Source organism: Tyto alba, unplaced genomic scaffold (assembly GCF_018691265.1).
Source record: "Tyto alba isolate M040663 unplaced genomic scaffold, T.alba_DEE_v4.0 Super-Scaffold_6, whole genome shotgun sequence".
Classification (NCBI taxonomy): Eukaryota; Metazoa; Chordata; class Aves; order Strigiformes; family Tytonidae; genus Tyto; species Tyto alba.
Window position 1 is genome coordinate 53,992,217 of NW_024881327.1, and position 18,036 is coordinate 54,010,252.

The 18,036-nt window shown below is 59.3% G+C and overlaps 1 protein-coding gene across 1 annotated transcript in view; it reads right to left on the bottom strand.

Annotated features, from left to right (window-relative positions):
• ADAM33 (ADAM metallopeptidase domain 33) overlaps positions 1 to 18,003 on the bottom strand; it is a 30,936-nt gene extending 12,933 nt beyond the window's left edge. Inside the window, exons 1-11 of the mRNA XM_042808239.1 lie at positions 17,784 to 18,003; positions 14,816 to 14,898; positions 7,639 to 7,715; positions 4,067 to 4,142; positions 3,498 to 3,574; positions 2,772 to 2,958; positions 2,283 to 2,348; positions 2,098 to 2,169; positions 1,497 to 1,663; positions 1,288 to 1,372; positions 465 to 607 (exon numbers count right to left, since the gene is read on the bottom strand). Coding sequence (XP_042664173.1) covers positions 465 to 607; positions 1,288 to 1,372; positions 1,497 to 1,663; positions 2,098 to 2,169; positions 2,283 to 2,348; positions 2,772 to 2,958; positions 3,498 to 3,574; positions 4,067 to 4,142; positions 7,639 to 7,715; positions 14,816 to 14,898; positions 17,784 to 17,925 — 1,175 coding nt within the window. The 5' untranslated portion in view covers positions 17,926 to 18,003. The remainder of the gene's footprint in view (positions 1 to 464; positions 608 to 1,287; positions 1,373 to 1,496; positions 1,664 to 2,097; positions 2,170 to 2,282; positions 2,349 to 2,771; positions 2,959 to 3,497; positions 3,575 to 4,066; positions 4,143 to 7,638; positions 7,716 to 14,815; positions 14,899 to 17,783) is intronic.
• Between the last annotated feature and the right edge of the window lie 33 nt (positions 18,004 to 18,036).

An 18,036-nucleotide genomic window follows, 5' to 3' on the forward strand; every position in this document is an offset into this window, starting at 1 on the left:
CAAACCCCGGATGGATGCCAGAAGGCATGAAACCTAATGACTGCCACTCTGGAGCATCCTGGATTTAGTGGGGTTGAGGTGAGGGATGTGAGTTCACCCCCTTGCAGCCCCGCCATGCTGTGAGTCCCCACCAGCGTGACGGGGGGACTGGGCACCCCTTGGCCCTCAGGTCTTACAATAAAGAACCATTTCATTGTGCTTAACACAGGAAAATGCCTTGGGTTCCTCGAATGTGTCTACCAGATAACATCCATTTGCTTCCACCCCTAGCTCTTTCGGGATGGGGCTGCTGCCCCTTGGAGAGCACAATCCCTGCTCGCTCCTGCACCCCGGGACGGGCTCGCTCCAGGGAATTGGGATGTGCAGGGCAAACAGGGAGGAGGGCAACCAGCCGGGTCCCCCTTTGCAACAGGGCACCGCACCCACGACGGGGGCTGCATCCCGTCCCCCGCGCTGCCGCTTACCCGGTGGCCGCTGCCATGACGCAGCCCCCTTGCTCCGGGGTGGCCTCCACGCAGCAGCCCGTGCTGTCGTGGCTCATGCCGAAATTGTGCCCGATTTCGTGGGCCATGGTGGCGGCTGCTCCGATGGGCTGCTCCGAGTGGTCCTGCGTAGGGAGGGGGGGATGCGTCAGCACAGCAGCCGGGAGCGATGGAGAGGGGTAACCCCGCAGCAGGGAACAGGGTTGGGGTGATGGAGGGACCACAACACCCTTGGGATTGCAACTGGATCCCGCGGGAGGGTCAGAGGGAGGAGGATTCGTGGCAGAAGCGGGGTTTGGTCTCCTAAAAGTCCCGCGTGGGACTGTTGGGAAGCTCTTTTGCTGGAGCCAACTGCTGAAAACCTGGGGCCTCGGAAGATGCAGCCCAAAAAACAGAAACCTCGGTGCCCCACAGCACCACCCTGCCTAGGGACCACAGGTCACCAGGGACACCGTCACCCCCTTAGGAGAAGGATGAGACTTGCCTGGGGTGGAGGTGACCCTAGAGAGCCAGAGATGTTCAATATGAGGGGCAGAAGCAACGCAGGAGATCCCAACGCTGCTGCCCGCTGCAACCCGGGGGGTGTACATGGGGCAGGAGACCTTTAAACCAGCCCTTTCTCACCCACCTGAGTACTTGGCCAACATCTGAGAGGGGTAAGGGACTACCAGCATCACCGTTTGCTCTCAGGTTGAATCCCAGAACCAACTGGTCCTTCAAGGCCATGAAGAAACCCAACAAGATGGGGTGGAAACGGGGTCCCCCAGCCTGGGAGGAGCAACGGGGACCCCCATGCCCCTCTTACCACACTGACGCCTCCGGAATTATCCACGCTGCACATCCCCTCCAGTGGGGCCATGCCGATGGTTGTCCCCCGGAAGGTCTTCCCTCTGCCCAGAAAGCAGAACAGAGAGGCAGTTAGCACCCCAGGAGTGGTTTGGAGACCCCAGTCCGAGCTGGGACACCCCCACCCCCCCCAGCTCTGACACCCCCGGGGTCCATAAAGGTGCTCACGTCAGCAGCTGGGCGTTGTCGTGCTTCTTGCGTGACCTCAGCGCCTTCTTCCACTGCAGGAAGGACCAGAGCGTGGCGTTGGCATCGCTGGTCACAGAGCATTGGTCCCTCTCCGTCCACACCTCCAGCCCGATCAGGGCCACCTTGATATTCAGTGACCTGTAAAACTGCAGGGAAGGGACATGGATGGAGGGGATGGGGACTGGCATTCGCTGTACATCCTCCATCCCTACCATGGCATTGCAGCTGGTGAGTCTCCATGCTTTCCCCTCCTGGGTGACTCAGGGACACACTCATCCCAAATCCACCTTCAAGCACGAGCTCTACAGGCACAGTTGGGGGCACAAGCGCCAGTCAGGGCGACACAATGCCATCCACCAGCTGGCAACACCTAAATGGCAAAGCGTTTTCCACCACGTGCTCACACCTGCCATCTGAACTCCTAGCCCTAGTGATGTGGGGACAGTCCCTGAGGGCCACCACCAGGCTGGCCCCAAGCTTCACGTGCACTGGGAACGATGGAGGTGGTCACAAGGTGGAAGATGGTCACAAGATAGAGGTGGTCATGAGGGACCAGCAAGTCCCTCTCGTTGGCCACTACCTTATCCACGTAGTTTGCGATATCCACGATGCGCTCCTTGGTGCGGCCCAGGTTGAGGTTCTGGTTTCTGTACTGCAGAGAGACGGGGATGGGGAAGGGTCACTGGAGGAAGAGCAGGGATGGAGCCAGAGAGGGGTCCTGGATTTTCGGCCCTGGACCAGGTTTTTGCCCCCCACGGTGCTCACCAGTGTGTGATCGGCAACGATGAAGAGCTCCATGTACTTCATGGTTCTCCAGGCATCTCTCTTGACCTGCAAGAGAGAAGCAAGGCTCTGAGGAGTGAAGGAGAGGGCAGCCCACAGCTCTGGGCATCTCAGACTTCACAGACACCGCTCGGGAAGGACAGCTGAGAGGGGAAACTGAGGCACGAGGCGACAAGGAAAATTGGAGTGGCTACAGCTCAATTCCCAAAGTCACTTCCCATCACGTCCCACACCGTGTGTCGCGGCACTGGTACCCAACCCACACGTTCTCCCTGTGAGGTCTCCCACCCCAACTCAAACCGGGTTGAGCTGCCCACGCAGACCCCCCCCGCACCCCATCTGCCCACGCAACGCTGCCCAGAGGCCAGGGTGACGGGCACCCCGCCACAAGCTGCAGGTACTTAGCAGGGGGGCGGAAAGACCCCGCTCCCATCCCTCCACGAGCACAAAAGGAGCCCCGGGTGGATTTACCCGGCGGTGCAGCGGCTGGAAGAGCCGAGCAATGTCAGCGACGGTGCTCCCGAAATCGTCGCCGTGGCCGCAGGTCCCGCCTCGGATGGGCAAGTGCTCTGCTCGGTGGATGAGGTGGTGGCCCGGCTCGGGGGTCCCCAGGGGTTTCAGGTAGTAGCTGGTGTTGCTGCTCAGCACTATCAGGCCCCTGGAATCAGAGAGCAGCCGCCGATGGCTCCTCTGCTGCTGTCGCTCTGGCTCCCTGCTGAGGCCCCGCAAACTCGCTGCACCTCAGCTTGGTCCATACCCGGGGTGGGGGCAGAGACAAGAGGGGTCTCTGTCAATACGGCCCCATCAGCTAATATATCCTTAGCATTAAAACCTCTGTGCCAGTCAGCCCACGTGAATGCGGGATGGTAGCCAGAGGTCGCAAAGCTCAGCGCTGGGGTACTCGCTGCGGGGTGCAGGGGTCTTGCCTCCCTCCGGAGACGAATTTCCTTGAAGGCAGCTCATGGCTGTCAGAAAAACAGCCTCTCCCCCACCCTCCCTGCCCACCCCCGGGGGTTGGGTGAAGGATGGGAGAAGGGGAGAGCTGGCAACTCAGCCCCGTGAAGCATCTGGAGCTGGGCTTGCAGGACCACGGGTGCTGCTCCAGGGGGTCCCTGCAGAGAGGATGGGGGCAGCTGGATCCATCCCCCTCTTCATCAGCCCCACAACCCCTCTCCCCAGCCCTCCATGTCTCCGTACCGTATTCCCAAGCAGGTGCTGAGGACAACCCAGGAGCCACCGTAGCCCCGGACGTGCCCGTGGTAGTAGCAGTGATCCTGGAGAAAGGTGATGGAGACCTCTGTTAGAAGCCACCACGCAGGGCTGGGCGGCGACAAACCCCACGTGCTCGGCTCAGAAAAACCCACCCGTTTGGCATTTCCCAGCCCGGCGAGCGGTGTCCCTCTGCTCTGGGCACGGGGAGGGATGGAGCCCGGGAGGCTGCAGGCTCCAGCAGTTCAGCCCAGGACACAGACGGCCCCGCGCCCGGCTCAGCGAGTTGGAAGGGTGACAAAAAAACGGTGGGGGGACGTCGGGGAGAGCGAGGGCTGCTCAAGCCCGGCGCTGCCTGTGTTTATTTCCCGAGGTGCTGTACCGTGGCCAAGAGATACAGGAGCCACGTGTTGCTGCATTCCTCCCGCGACAGGCGCCGGGGATGCGGCCAGCGAAAACACCCCGCCTCATCCCGGTGGGGCTCTGGCTTCATCCCCAGTGCCAAGGCACCCCGAAAAACGGAGATGGGCTACACCCGTTCCCCCCCCGGCACCCACCGTGTGGTTGGGGGTCACCGTCACGGGCTGCCCGTCGGCGGTGTAGTGCGTCTCGGTGTAGCCCGGCGCCAGCAGCCTGTGGAAGGAGGAGAGGGGGAGATGGGTGAGGACCCTCGAGCTGCTCTGGGCGTCCCAGGAAAGGGACGTGCTGAGTCTCTGTGCCCACCCAGGCAGGGCAGGGCAGTTTCATCGTGTCCCCTCCCCACTTCCCAGCCCCTTCTGTAAAGCTTTGGGCAGCAGAGCTGGCAGCGCGGCCATCACCGCTGCGTCGGGGCTGGTGCCCGACCCGCGGTTGCCCATGGCCAGCAGGGACATGAATCGCAGCCCAACGTCCCCTCCTTTGGTGTCTCAGCAAGGAAGGGGCTGCCCATTCTGCTCTGAGGTCCTGCTGGTCTGGGATGGGGGCTGCCCACCCACCCACCCCCCCTGGGCTCAGAGGCCACCTTGCCACCACAGTGGGCGAGCAGCTGAGCAGGGTGACAGCTTCTCCATAGGGACTAAACCCTCCTTGGGACCATCAAAGTCCCCAGGGGAAGCATCCAGCTGGGAGAAGAAGGGGAGAAGAAGCGCTCAGCATCCAGCCAAAGACACAGGAGGTTTGGGGTGTCCAATACAGCCACCCCCCTTCCAGCCCCGGGCATGTCACTTCACCTGAAAAAAACATTTTGTCCCCCAAAAAAACAGAGGTGATCATGAGAAAGCTCAGGCTGCTTTTAGCAAAGCCTGCACCCCGCCATGTGCCTCAGGTTCCTCCCCAGCTGCTGGGCATCTTCCACCGAGGCCGGTCCCGGGGCCACTGGTGACACAGCCCCGTCCCACGGTGACAAATTTCTTCCTGCCGCAGGGAAGAGCCAAAGCTGAGCCTGAGACTGATGAGCGTGAAGGGCTGGGGGTCCCGGGGAGCAGGCAGGAGGGATTTGGATCAAAACGACCCCACGGGTGGTGGGAGAGAAGAGAAAGGGCTGCCGAGATGCCAGGGTGATGGGTGCCCCACCACAAGCTTGCAGCCCCTGTGGGGACAGCAGGTCCCCCAAGGGACAGAATGCAAGCAGGGGTCTTGGACGCCCAGAGAAGATAAAAACAGGGCTGGTTTTACCCCTGCTGACAGTTTGGTCCTTTATTTGTGGGGTTTGGCCCCATCCCAGAGGTTTTATTCTGCAGCAGAAGAAAATAAACCAAACAGCCAGCCGCAGAACAGCCCTTCCGCCTCTTGGTTTCTATTTTGCAACCAGTTTGGCCCCAAAAATGTCATTGTGGGCATGTTCCTGCCTTCCCAGCCTGCCTGTGAGTGGGTGCCTGGCACCAGTAACTCCAGTTACAACAAAGAAAGGAGACAGGAACTCAGCCTGGTTCCTGGAAAGGAACTCGCGGGCAGCCTGGCAAGACAAGTGCCCGGCCAGCGTCGGGTGCAGCCGGGCAGCTACCTGTGCAGGATGTGGACAGGGATGGGGATGGGTTGGCTGAGGACAGAAGACAGGCAAGAGCCTCCATGCCATGCCTGGGGACTGGGGAGAGCTGGGAAGGTTGAGCCGATCCCTCAAGCGGGGACACAGCGAGTCCCACCACGCTTCAGACCACCGGGATGTCCTCTCCAGGGCAGGGCAAGGACCAGGAGCCGCGGGGAAAGAAAGGCAAGGAGATGTGTATTCTCCTCCAGCACGAGGGAAGGCTTTGCTGGAAAACACCACAAAGGATGGTTTTGGAGGCCGACCACATCTCCCAGTACCAGAAAAAAAAAAAAAAAGAAGATTAGAGATCTAGCATGGCCTCACCAGTCCAGGAGCTAACAGGTCTAAGGTTAGCTGGCACAAGGCAGCAGTTTAGATGGCCACGGTTGCATTGGTCTCCCCAGTAGATCAGTAGAGCCAATCTTGGGTGTCTTGGGTGCTGTGGACTACCCTGGGTGCCATACGGACTGCCTTTAGGGCCATGGGTGGTCTTGGGTGCTACGGTCTGCTTTGAGTGCCACAGATGGTCTTAGGTACCATGTCTTGGGTGTCATAGACTGCCTTGTGTGTCATGGGTGGTCTCGGGTGCCACAGATGGTCATGGGTGCCTTGGACTGTCTTGGGGGTCACAGATGCTCTTGGATGACACTACCCTGGGTGCCATGAGTGGTCCTGAGTGCCATGGATGGTCTGGTGTGCTACAGATGCTCTTTGATGCCCTGGAAAGTCTTGGGTGACACAGATGGTTTTGGGTGCCACAGATGATCCTGGGTGCCACAGACAGTCCTGAGTGTCACAGACAGTCCTGGGTGCCAGGAATGTTTTTGGGTGCCATAGGTGATTCGGGGTACCGTGGACTGCCCTGGGTGCTCAGCTCCCTTTTGCTACCACCAACCCCCTCATTTGTTTCACTGTGCCCTCATCCAGAGCTCAGCACCCTGCAATGCCCCACGCTCCTCCAGAGGCACCACAGCCACCAGGGATGTTCTTCACCTTTCCTGGCCACACTCATCCCTTCGGCACGGCAAAGTGGTACCAAGCCAGAATTAGAGTCATGAGAAGACATGCAAACATCTCCGGGCCTGGTGCACCAGGCTAAGAAACAAGGCTAAGCTTTGCACCTTGAGCTTTCCAACCCCCACTGCCAACCCCACCACTGGCCACAGTCCTAAAACACAATGTGCGTGGGAACCCCACAATTCTCCTTCCCGCACACCAAAAGCTCCTCTGCAGGTTGCTGGGACCTGCTGCCCGGCAGGGCTGGTTGGGGGACACCGTGGTGGCTGCTTTTGCACCCAAACAGCAGCAGGAAGAGGGTTCTGCCAGGCACGAACGCCGGCAAGAAGCAGAAGTAGAAGCAGAAGCCCATCCTGGAAGCAGAAGCTCCCTGACGGGGCCGCCTGGCACCAGAAGGGACCCGAATGTGCAAAGGGACAAATGCCACAAAGTCTTGGGGAAAGGGGCAAGGAGAACAGAGCAGGAGATGGAGATGATTGCTCTCCTTGCCCCAGCCCCAGAACCAGGGGATGCCCGGCTGGGTGAGTGTCCCAGGAGAGATGCTGCTGGTATCTGCATCCGAGCCGAACCGAAAAAAATCAGCCCGGAAAAGATCGAGCGAGGCTACATGGCAAAGTCACCCAGACATGGTGCCAGGCTGCCAACCCCCGGAATGGACCAGCAGAAGAGCAGATGAGGTTTCCGAATCCCTGCCAGCAGTCAGCATCGCCCGCCATGAGACACCTCCAGAGACCCCACAGGATCAGCCCCCCCAGCAGCACGGCAGCCCCAGAGCCCCCCACCCCACTGAGCTTCCGCCAGGCACATCCCCATCCTCTGAGCACCCCACACCTCTGCCGGGTCCTGCACCCCGGCATCCAGCCAAGGCTGTTTCGTGCACAACACGGGCGTGGGCAGTGGAAAAAAAAAAAAAAAAAAAAAAAAAAAAAAAGGAGCATTTCAGCCCAAACTGCCACATCAGCTGCAGCTGGCAGGAAGGCACAGCGAGCTGTCCCTTCCCCTGCAGGCAGGAGAGCCAGGACAGGGCAGCCAGGACACCACCGCTCCAGGTGGGACCATGACAGGGACACCCAACGCCCCTTCCCCAGTCCCAGCCCTGACACTTACTGGTTTCTCTCCAGCACCAGGACGAGCTCTCTGCCCTCGGCCATCACAGCCACCTTTGCCCGGGCAGGCACCGGCACCTACAGAGGAAGCAAAGGAGGGACAGGGTTAGAAAAGACTGTCCATCCCACTGCCTGCCTGTGTTATTGTAGGACCTACTGCTCCGTCAGCAACACAAAGGGCAGCAGGCTCAATGGGGTTTGAGCACCATCCCCTCTTTGGGAGAAACAGGAGCCACTTTTCCTGCTTTTCCGACTGCAAAACTGCAGCAGGAGCAGGGAGATCACACATGCCCCTGGGCAGGGGTGGGCATCGGAGGGGGTGGGGCAGGTCAGGAGGTTCCTGAGCATCCCCAGCCACTCTGCCCGGGGACATCCCACGCCCACCCACACCACTCCTCACCTCCCAAAAGCTCAGTCCCTCCATTCAAGCTGACAAGGGACCTTTGGGCACCTTGTGCTGTTGTTCTCACCAGACACCAACTCCTCTGCCCATCCCTGTCCCCAGCACTTTGGGCCCCAGCTCAGGGCACATCCCAACCCCATCCCATGGAGCTGCTTCCACCTACTCCATCCCCTGCCACAAGCCCGTGAAAGGTGAGAAATAAACCCTCCTGGTTGATTTCCCCAGCCTAGCAGAGGATAAAAGAGGATTCACGCTGAGATTCACCCCGCAAAGACGGGGTGAGCCAGTAAATCCCAACTCCTCTGGCAGCTTCCCCAGGGAGAACCGATACGGGATACGGGATGGGGAGCAGCACAAGCAGCCTGAGCAGGGTCTCTGCGTGCTCCATCCCACCCCAGCTCTGTCCCACCAGAGATCCTGAGCCAGGGGAAAGGGCCTCATCCCCCGCAAAGGCTGGTCCCTGGGTGGGTCAGCACCTGCGTGCACCCTTGCAGGGTACAGAAATAAATAGCAACGGCCCCGGGCACCGGATAACAGCACTGTCAAAAATACCACGGGGCAGCAAGAGGAAACGATTGACTCAGCTTCCCCAGGATGCCGGCGGTTTTACTCACTCCCTCACTTTGCAGGGTGTTAAATGAGAGCCCTGCATAGGGATCCACACCGGCACGGCTCGTCTGCACATGACGGGATGGGCTGGAGCCCAAAAGTCCTGCCCTCCTCTGATATCCCCACAACCCTTCTCCAGCTCCAGCGTTGCGGATACTAAAAGCATCGCCGCGTCTCTTGTTTAGGGCCCGGTCGGTGTGGGTGGCTCTGTCTCCCTCACTCGGTTCCTCCCCATCCCTGAGGCTTGCAGGGAGCCCGGCGGGCTGCCAGCCCTTGGCCCCGAGCTCAGGATCTGCTGCGGGGCCCCGGCACCCCGGCCGTGAGCTGGCGAGGTTTTCCCGGCTCCGGTGGGAAAGGGGAGAGGAAGGAGCCGTCCCCGCAAGGCTCTGGCTTCGGCTGCTCTTAGCATCACGGGATTTTGCAGCCAGTCATTAGGAATGCAGCGGGGCGGGGGTAAAGTTGGGTGATTCCCAGCTTGGGCTACACCAGAGGTCAAATCCTGTTGTCCCCTCTGATCCCTATGGAGATGGCCGGCCTTAGGCAACCCAGTCCCCACCCCACGCCCCGGGCACTGGGGAGACTGGGGGAACCTCCATCCTGGCAGCCCCATCCTGGGGACCATCAGGCTGTTAAGGGGTAGCAGCACGGGACAAAGCATTTTGGGGTGCAGGGCAGCCGGGTGCCACCGCTGCTGCACCCCAGGACACAGACTTTGTGCTCCCAGGATGGACGTTCCTACAGGCCCACCTCAAAGTGAGATCTAGGGGTGGAGGCACCCCGTTAAGCTGCTCAAATTGGCCATGGGGATGCTTCTGGACCCAAGGACACCAGCGGGTCTGAGTCTTTATGTCCCCAATTCCTGAGGGCAGGGAGGTGCCGGTTACCCCGGGAGGGGGGGGGGGGGGGCGGAGGGGGGGTGAGGTGGTGGAGTCAGATGGCCGAGCCCCCCCCTCTGCCTCCAACACTGTCTTCCCAGCTCCAAAAAAGGAGACCAGACACAGTACTTAAAATAAATAAATAAATAAAATAAAATAAAATAAAATAAAATAAAATAAAATAAAATAAAATAAAATAAAATAAAATAAAAAAAATAAAATAAAATAAAATAAAATAATAATAAACCAACAGCACGGCCGCGGTCCCCACTCCTGGCGAGGGGCCCTGTGTGATGCAGGGAGGAGGAAGCCGGGGCAGAGGGCTCCCCTCCTTCAGCGATGGTGGGAATGGGCTGTATTTTTAGAACATGATCTTATACAAACATCACTCGCTGGCCAAACATGGTCTGTACATTTTTCTTGCCGTTTCCCTTCTTTCCCCGTCTCGCCCTCCCTTTTTTCAAGCCTGTTTCTCCCCGTCTCTGATCTCCCCAGTACCCGCTCCCCACAGCCCATCTCCTCCTCCTCCTCCTCCTCCTCCTCCTCCCCAAGGCCCTGCCGGCTCCTTCCCGGTTTTGAATTCCCCAGCAATTACTCCCTGCCTTGACTTAAGGGCCTTTACTGGCAAAACGCTCTTTCCCAGCTGCCGTCTTAAAGGGACACGTGTGTGTACAGGGTTATCCTGCATTTGCAGCTCCCCGTGCAAGCACCATCCCATCTCCCAGGCTGTCAAAGGCTGGAAAAGAAAGCGCTACCTGTAGGCTCTGCCTCCGATCCCTGCGAGGTGATGCGTCGCAAGCTCTCCCCCTCCCCGTGCCTCAGTTTCCCCTGAGAGCACGTGGAGAGACAGTGGGGAGCAAGAGGACTGGTCCTGGTTTCAGCTGGGATGGGCTGAAACCAGCTCAGCCTCTGGAGAAATAAACAGCAGTAAAAAGCAGCAGGAGGGTGCGAGCACCACTCGTGCCAGGGAGGAGTCAAATAACCCAACTTTAAGGCTAGGAAAGGTTATTGCACTAATTAAACACTGCTAATTTTGCCTTGAACCGAACTGGCAGGCAGCTGGGTCCCCAAGGGCTGCCTGCCAAGATGTTGTGCACCAGGAATGAGCAGGGAACAGCATCCTCCTGGGCTCCAGCATCGTCCCAGGCTCCAGCATCATCCCAGGCTCCAGCATCTTCCTGGGCTCCAGTATCGTCCCAGGTTCCAAGACCATCATCCAGGGCTCCGGCACCATCTGGGACTCCAGCACCTTTCCTGTCTCCAGCACCATTTGGGACTCCAGCACCTTCCCAGGCTCCATCATCTTCCTCCCTCCACCCAAACACCGCCACCTCCTCCCTCCAGCAGCCACGGAAAGGAGGCACCGGTCCCCATGACAAGCTGCAGGAACCCCCTTCTCTCGGCCCTGGCTGGGGTGTGGGGGCGGTGGCCCCTCTCCCAGCCATCCCAGTAAAGCCAGTCCCACCAGGAGCTGGGCTAGGAGAGGCGAAGAGCAGCTGGGATGAATCTCTGCCCTGGCCAGGACCCAGCCCGTGAGCAGTCCAGAAGACCCACTGGGCCGAGCTCGAGTCTGTTTTTCTTTTTCAATCCGCTGATCAGAAAAACCGCCGCGATGTTTGCAGAGGAGCTGAGGCCAAGGGGTTGCGCCGCTCTTTGAAGGGAAAGATGATCTTTGTTTCCTCACGGCTCCTGGCCAGCCCCCTCACCCAGGCTCCCTCCTCCGCCCTTGCTGGAAAGCTCCCTCTGCCCTGCAGGAGAGCGGCTCGCTCGGGCTCAGGGAGCACCGAGCCCTTCGAGAAATCACTAGTTAAGCCAAAATCCAAAAGCCACGCTCAAATCACAGCCCGGCCATCTGCTCAGGCAGGTCCCATAAGCCCCAACTTCCTAAGTAAGCACACACAAGCCTGGATGGAAGGAGGAAGACGGGGAGCGGAGTTACCAGGAGATGCTCCGTAGAGGATTTGGTGATGGGATTTGCAGCTGGAGCATCATGGCCGAGTCAGGTCCTCCCCAGGCAGCTGGATCCGAGCAGCAGAGTTGGGGTTTGAAGAACACAGCTTGGGGACTGCCCTGTCCTCAATACACACCGGGATTGGGATCTGAAGCCTCTTGTTCCAGTTGCTCCCTGGAAAAGCATCCTGGGGGCAGCCAGGTCTAGGGGATTCGGGGGAAGCAGGGCAATCCGGGCGGCAGAGGCAGGGTTTTGGTTGTTTTGAAGCAAATTTGGCTCAGGGACCACATCAGGGTTTGTTCAGTCCTGCCACACCTTGCAAAGGGAAAAGGGCTTCCCTGCAGGAAACAGCTTGCCGGGGTGCGTGTCCTTAGCACCTGCAGCCCACCCCAAAACCACAGGTGGTCCTCTCCTCCTTTCCTCCTCCGGAGCAAGGCTGTGACCCCGCGTGTCTGCGATGCTCCCCGGGGAGGGACCCGCGCCGCAGGGCTGGGGGAGGCAGAGGGTATCACACCCCGACCGTGACCAGAGGGGATGCTCCAAGCATTTGTCAGCGAGGATCAAGGAGATGGTCGTGTCCCACCCCCCAGGACAGGGAGACACCAGGGACCCAGCGGGTGAGCCCACGGTGTGGGGGGAAGTGGCGGGGGGAAGGATGCTCCAGCCGTGCCAAGGTGCCAGCACAGACCCAGGGAGAGGTTGAGGGGCTCTTCTGTCTGAGCGCTCTTCAGAATCACAGACTGGTTTGGGCTGGAAGGGACCTTAAAGCCCCCCCAGCCCCACCCCCTGCCCTGGGCAGGGCCGCCTTCCCCCAGCCCAGGGGGCTCCCAGCCCCGTCCAACCTGGCCTTGAACCCTTCCAGGGAGGGGGCAGCCACAGCTGCTCTGGGCATCCTGGGCCAGCGCCTCACCCCCTGCACAGGGAAGAATTTCTTCCTTCTATCTAATCTAAATCTGCCCTCTTTCAATTGAAAACCATTGCAGCAAGAAACCACATTGGGGAAAAAGCAATTACAAAGGGAAAGAAGTAAGGCAGGGCACACCGCGGGCTGGGTGAGTCCCCAGGGTGGGGAGAGGGGACTCCCGTCCCTTGGGGCTGGATACTGGTGGGACACCTGGGCCAGGACACTGGGCACAACCTCCATTTCCAGCTCCGAAGGGCTGGAAAAGCCCACAGTCAGCTCTGGGAGCCTTTGCTCTGTGCCCGGAGCTGGGGGGGGAAGGAGAGGGAGGAGGAGGATGCTGGCAGCAGCGGGGCAGGATCCCACCCCACACCGGTGGTGACAAGGGAGCTGTTTGCAATCAGGGTCCCCACGACCTCCTCCCCGGCCTCTCCGAAATCGCTTCCATGTGTGACGGGAGCTGTCGAGCCCACGGGGAGTTCCACCCCGAACAATAGGAGAGAGAAGGGTGGAGAGGAGGGAGGCAGGGTCCGGCCCCCCCCCCCCGCCAGCCCTCAGCGCCATGCCAGCCCGCACACGATGGGACCGCAGGGCCACTGCCACCATCCTCCTCTTCCTCATCCCGTTGACTCAACCTCACTCCTCCGGGAGGAGGGAAAGGAGATATGGTGATGGCCCCCGGGGACCGTGGCATGAGCCACCCCACGACACCCCCTGGGGAAGGAATGGAGGAGGACTCAGGGCGAGCAGTCACCGCGCTTGAGCCCATCATTTAAAGGGTTCGGATGTTGTCTCCTTGCAGCCTCCCTCCCCAAAAAGCCAGCCCGGCTGGGACAAACAGACCACGCTGGTGGCAATCACGTGGCTGTATTTATTTCCAGGATCTTTGCTAGAGGGCTGAAGGAGACAGGGCGGGGATGGAGAGGACTAAATCAGTCCTAAAAATACACCCGTCAGCAATACCAGGGCAAAAAGGGCCGGTTTGGGGCTCTGCCTGCAAGTGGGGAGCCCCCCCACCCCTACCCCATCCTTTGGTTGCCACCATCCTTCCCCTGTGAAGCCTCCCCACTCCCAGCTGCGACCACCCTCCCTCTCCCAGCCTTCCCCCCCATCCAAGAAACAGGAGCCTCCTTGTTTTGGGCTGGCTGGAGCTGGAGGAGGCAGACCAGATGCCAGGAAACAAGCCGGGACCTTCCCAGCCCCCCCAGCCCTGGCCAGTGGCCGTCCCAGCCCCCCCAGCCCTGGGGTCCCCGGTTGACTCTCGAAACCCCCCCGGGTAGCGCGTAATTTGCACCCACCCAGCACAATTTCGGGCAGCGGGGTGTGAGCAAAAATAGAAATAAACCTCCCACTGCCACGCGTTGCCTGTCTCGGGTGCCCTCCAGCCTAAATATAGACCAGGCTAGGGTTTCTAGGAAGGGAGGGGACATTTCTGCAGGCTGACCACAGCATCTCGGACGCGATGGGTTATTTCAGCTACCAGAGAAGCACAATTCCCAGCACCAATGGGAGCCAACACTCCCAATTTCCCCGGAAAAAAAGGCATCGTCCAACCCCTCGGAGGAGTCAGGGCGACATGAAGACCCTCTCCACTTCACTGCTGGGAAATGGGGTTGACTCCACCTTTGGTATCTCCTGCCTGGAGCAAGGGGTGCTCACTCGGAGGCATCTCGGGTGGTTTCAAAGCTGCACCCTCAGCCCCTGCTCCAGGGAGATGCCGCCAGAGCAGGTCACTTCCCAGCACGGCGAATCAGCTTAGCCCCAAAACACAACGGTTTCCCACAATAAATCCTCCCGTTCGTTCTGGGAAGCGATTTGATCTGCCCCGAAGGAGACCAACGGCCCCCGAGACCCTCCCAGCTGCTGGGTACAAGGACCAGCTGCCGCTGTGGCCGCTGGGCAGCTGCGGAGCTGGTTGACCCCAGAGCCAGGCGAAGCGCCAAACCCCAGCAAGGGTCACCACAGGCGCCTCACCCAGTGGGTTTGGAGGCACTGGGGGGTGGCAGGGAGGGTCAGCAGAGCGGCCCTGGGAAGAGATGTCCTCTCCTCCCCTCAGCCCGTGCCTGGCCTCTCCGCCGTCTTCCCAAGGACATTGCTCTTAAATCCTGCAGCACCTTCCCCTTAGCTAACACTGCTGGTCCATCCTGGCCAAATCATCAGTCTGATAAATCACCTCCAGTTCATCCCTTCCAACAACCCAGCTCCTTTCCACTCACCCTACAGCTCTTGGCCACCCTTCCTACTGCCCAATAGTTAAGACTAGGATTAATGAGCTCCCTGTTGCATCCTCTGCTTTCCCTGTCCATCGCCACAACGGGCCTTAGAAACTCGACGTGGGACCTGCAGACTCAACATCTCCATCCAAGTCCCACCAGGAAGCCCTCCAGGTCCAGGACCCAGCCGGGCGGTGTGGGGGAGAGGGGCCATCTCTGCCCTTACCTTTTCATCCAGGCTGACGGCTCGTCTGGTCCGGCCCCCGAGGAGCCAGTGTGGGGTGACCCGCTCTCCGTGGGGAGGTGGCCCTGGGAAAGAGAAGACCCGGTGAGCGCACGGACAGACCTTGCAAGCCCCCTGTGAGCGGGAGCTCCTCCGCAGCCACGTCAAGAGAGAAATAGGGGGGGGGGAAAAGGAGAGAGCTGAAGGGTCTGGCCAACATCCAGGGCCACTTCTTTTTGGTGTTTCTGGGGGGGGGGGGGACACCAGCATGAAGCCAAAGCATCGCCCCATCCCCGGGTCAGCACCCTCACCGCTGGCCCAGCCTGGCTCCTGGAAGCCTCCCAGGAGCGTTGTTGCCCACCCAGGTCCCAAAACGGTGGCCTAACCGGCCCCCCCACCCCCCTCCCCCCGAGTCCCACCTTGCAGAAACAGCCGGTGGCACCACCCTGGCCCTGCTTGCATCCCGAGCAGCGTGGCAGCAGCACGCCCTCCCGCCCGCTCCGTCTCTCCCAAATCACACCACCAGCTCTTTTTTTTTTTTTTTTTTTGATTACGCTTTGACGCCAGTTGATCATCATCATTTTCAGGATGGGGAAACATGGTTCGATCACCCAGAAATCGAGCCATCATCTTTCCAGCCAGAGCTGGGCTGGAGCAGAGGAGCTAAAATAGCTGCAGCACGTTACGGGTTTCTCTGAGCCATCCCAGCTCCCCCGGGCAGAGCAGCACAAGCAATTTCTTGGCTCTATTAGAGACAGGCAGACTTTCTAAGATTTTATATCTTTTTTCCCCCTAAACAATGTGGCTGTATTTGATGGCAGCAGAGCGAGCAGCTACTGATGACTTAAGCCTGGACCAACAACAGAAAAAAGAAAATAATCTGAAGATGCTGCGGAGAGGGGATGAAGTCTAGCAAAAATGTCAAGAGTTGGACCGCCTTGCCAGATTAAATGTTGTCAGTGAAAGCTTGGATCTAGAAACCTTCCCCAGCAAAGAGCAAAGCTATTTACTAAGGGAGTGGAATAACAGGGCTTATGGCTTTATAATTTTATAGGTTTGTTTTGGTTCCCCGCGCGACGATCCGGAGGGATTTGGCTTGAGGGAAGATGGAGTTATTGAAAAGTAAAACGAAAAAAAAAGATGGAGTTATTGGTTGGGAATTGAAGATTGGGTGTTTAACGTGACTGAGCTACCCAGCCCGGCCACGTCCATCCCACCAGGCCCCAGGACGCGCCCGGCACTATCGCACCATGGCATTTAATCAGCTTCCATTATATATAGCCTGTAATCAGATTCCAGAAATAACTGCAGATAAGGTGGTGCCGTGATCCCAGTTTCCTTCTCCTCACCTCCTCCGAAAGCATTAGCGGGGCCCTCCAGACCCCCCCCCCGCCACACATAAAGCTCATTTTCAGGTGGGGGAAACTGAGGCACGGCTGTCACGCGACTTGCATTGAGCCACGCGGGGCGAGCGGCTCCGGTGGGGTTTGCTGCCTTCCCATTTCAGAGAAAGGGGGGGGAAAAAAAAAAAGAAAAAAAATAAAATAAACCCAAAAAACACTATTTTTTCTTTGCTGGCTGCCACAGAGGGAGACGCTGCCTCTCCCAGCTCACTGCAAAGCCCGTCCTTCTCCCACGCTGTCCGGGGGGAGGACGGGACGCGAGGGGCAGCCGTTCCGCAGGGATTACTGGGTCGGGCTTCGGGCCACGTCGTGAAAACCTCTTGGTTATTATATTAAGCTTCTCACTGTTTTGACTATAACTTTCGCTGGGAATCAGAGAGATTCAGAGCCCGAGATTGAACCTTAAAAATCTAAGTCAAATAAACCCAAATGTAGCGCAGACAGGGCTCCCCACCCCCCCCCCCCTTCCCTCTCTCTCTCTCTCTATATATATTTTTTTTTTTTTTTTTTTCCTGGAAAACATTCCTATCTGCAGCAGGAACAGCACTGCTTTGGCATTTGGGATGTTTGCACCAATGGGGTCGGGCAGCCCCGCGTTTAGGGGATGCCCAAGCCCAAAAATGAGCCCCGCAGCACCCGGGCTCCAGTTGAAGCGGGCAGCTCTCCTGGTCTGCTCCTTCTCTCCTCTTTAATCCAAATAAGAGGTTTCTGGCTCCCACCACCCTCCCCGTTCCTCTCCCAGCTGCGTGCTTTGCTCGGGTCTCTCTTGGAGTTGCAGGAAAACTTATTTGCAGCAGAAAATGCAGCAAAGCTCGAAAGTAAAAAATAAAATAATAAAAAAAAAATAATAATAATAGAAATAGTGCTTTGAGTGGAAAAGCATCAGCCTCAGCTTCCTGGTAGGGTTGTGGAAGGAACTAGGGATGGAGAAAAGAGAACACAAAAGGCTGAACCCAACCTGGCAGCCCCCCCACCCCCGTCCCGGCTCCTCCTGTTTGAAAAGTGATAGGAACCTCTAGGGAAAATAATGTACTTCCGCAACAACCAAAAAAAAAAAAGCCAAGTTTCACCCCAAAACATGCGGCGGCAGCACGAGCGGCTGCCAGCTCCCTTTGAAGGTGCCACCGGCCGGTGCTGGGGTGGGGAGGTGAGGGGTGTCCCTGCTGGTTTGGGGTGCTGGGGGAATTGGGGAGGTGAATCCAGCCCCTCTCACGGGAGGGGGGGGGGGGTGGGGGGACTGCCTGGTCCCAGCCCTCCCATCCCAACCAGACCATATAGAGTCATAGCGCGGAGTTCTGGCCCCGGCAGCGCTGGGGGGGCCCCGGAGAGCGCTGGAGCTTTGGGGGACCCGCCGAGAGAAGGGGGAATTTGGGGCGGGGGGGGGGGTCCATCCCCCGCGGGGCGATGGGGCTAAAGGGAGGGAGCGCTGCCCGCAGCCTTCCCCCTCCTCCGAGCCCAGGAACGCTCCCCGCGCCGCCCCCCCACCCCCACCCCCCCAAAAAAAATATCCCCATCCATTTTTCCTCTTCAAACCCCGGAGTGCACCCACCCACCCCCTCTTTTCTTACCTCGCGGTCCAGCAGCATCCCCCCGCCCGGAGAGCAGCAGCAGCAGCACCGACACCAACCGCCCCGCGAAAAAAATCCGGCTCCCCCCAAAAACAGGCGAGCCCCCGCGCTCGCAGGGTTGGCGGGGGGCCCCCCCGGCCATGCCGGCGCTCCCCGGGGGCTGTCACCGCCTCTGCTCACACTCACCGGCCCTCCCTTCCCTTCTTATGCTTTCGGGTCCCCTCCCCTCCGCCCGGCTTCCCCCCGCCAGCCC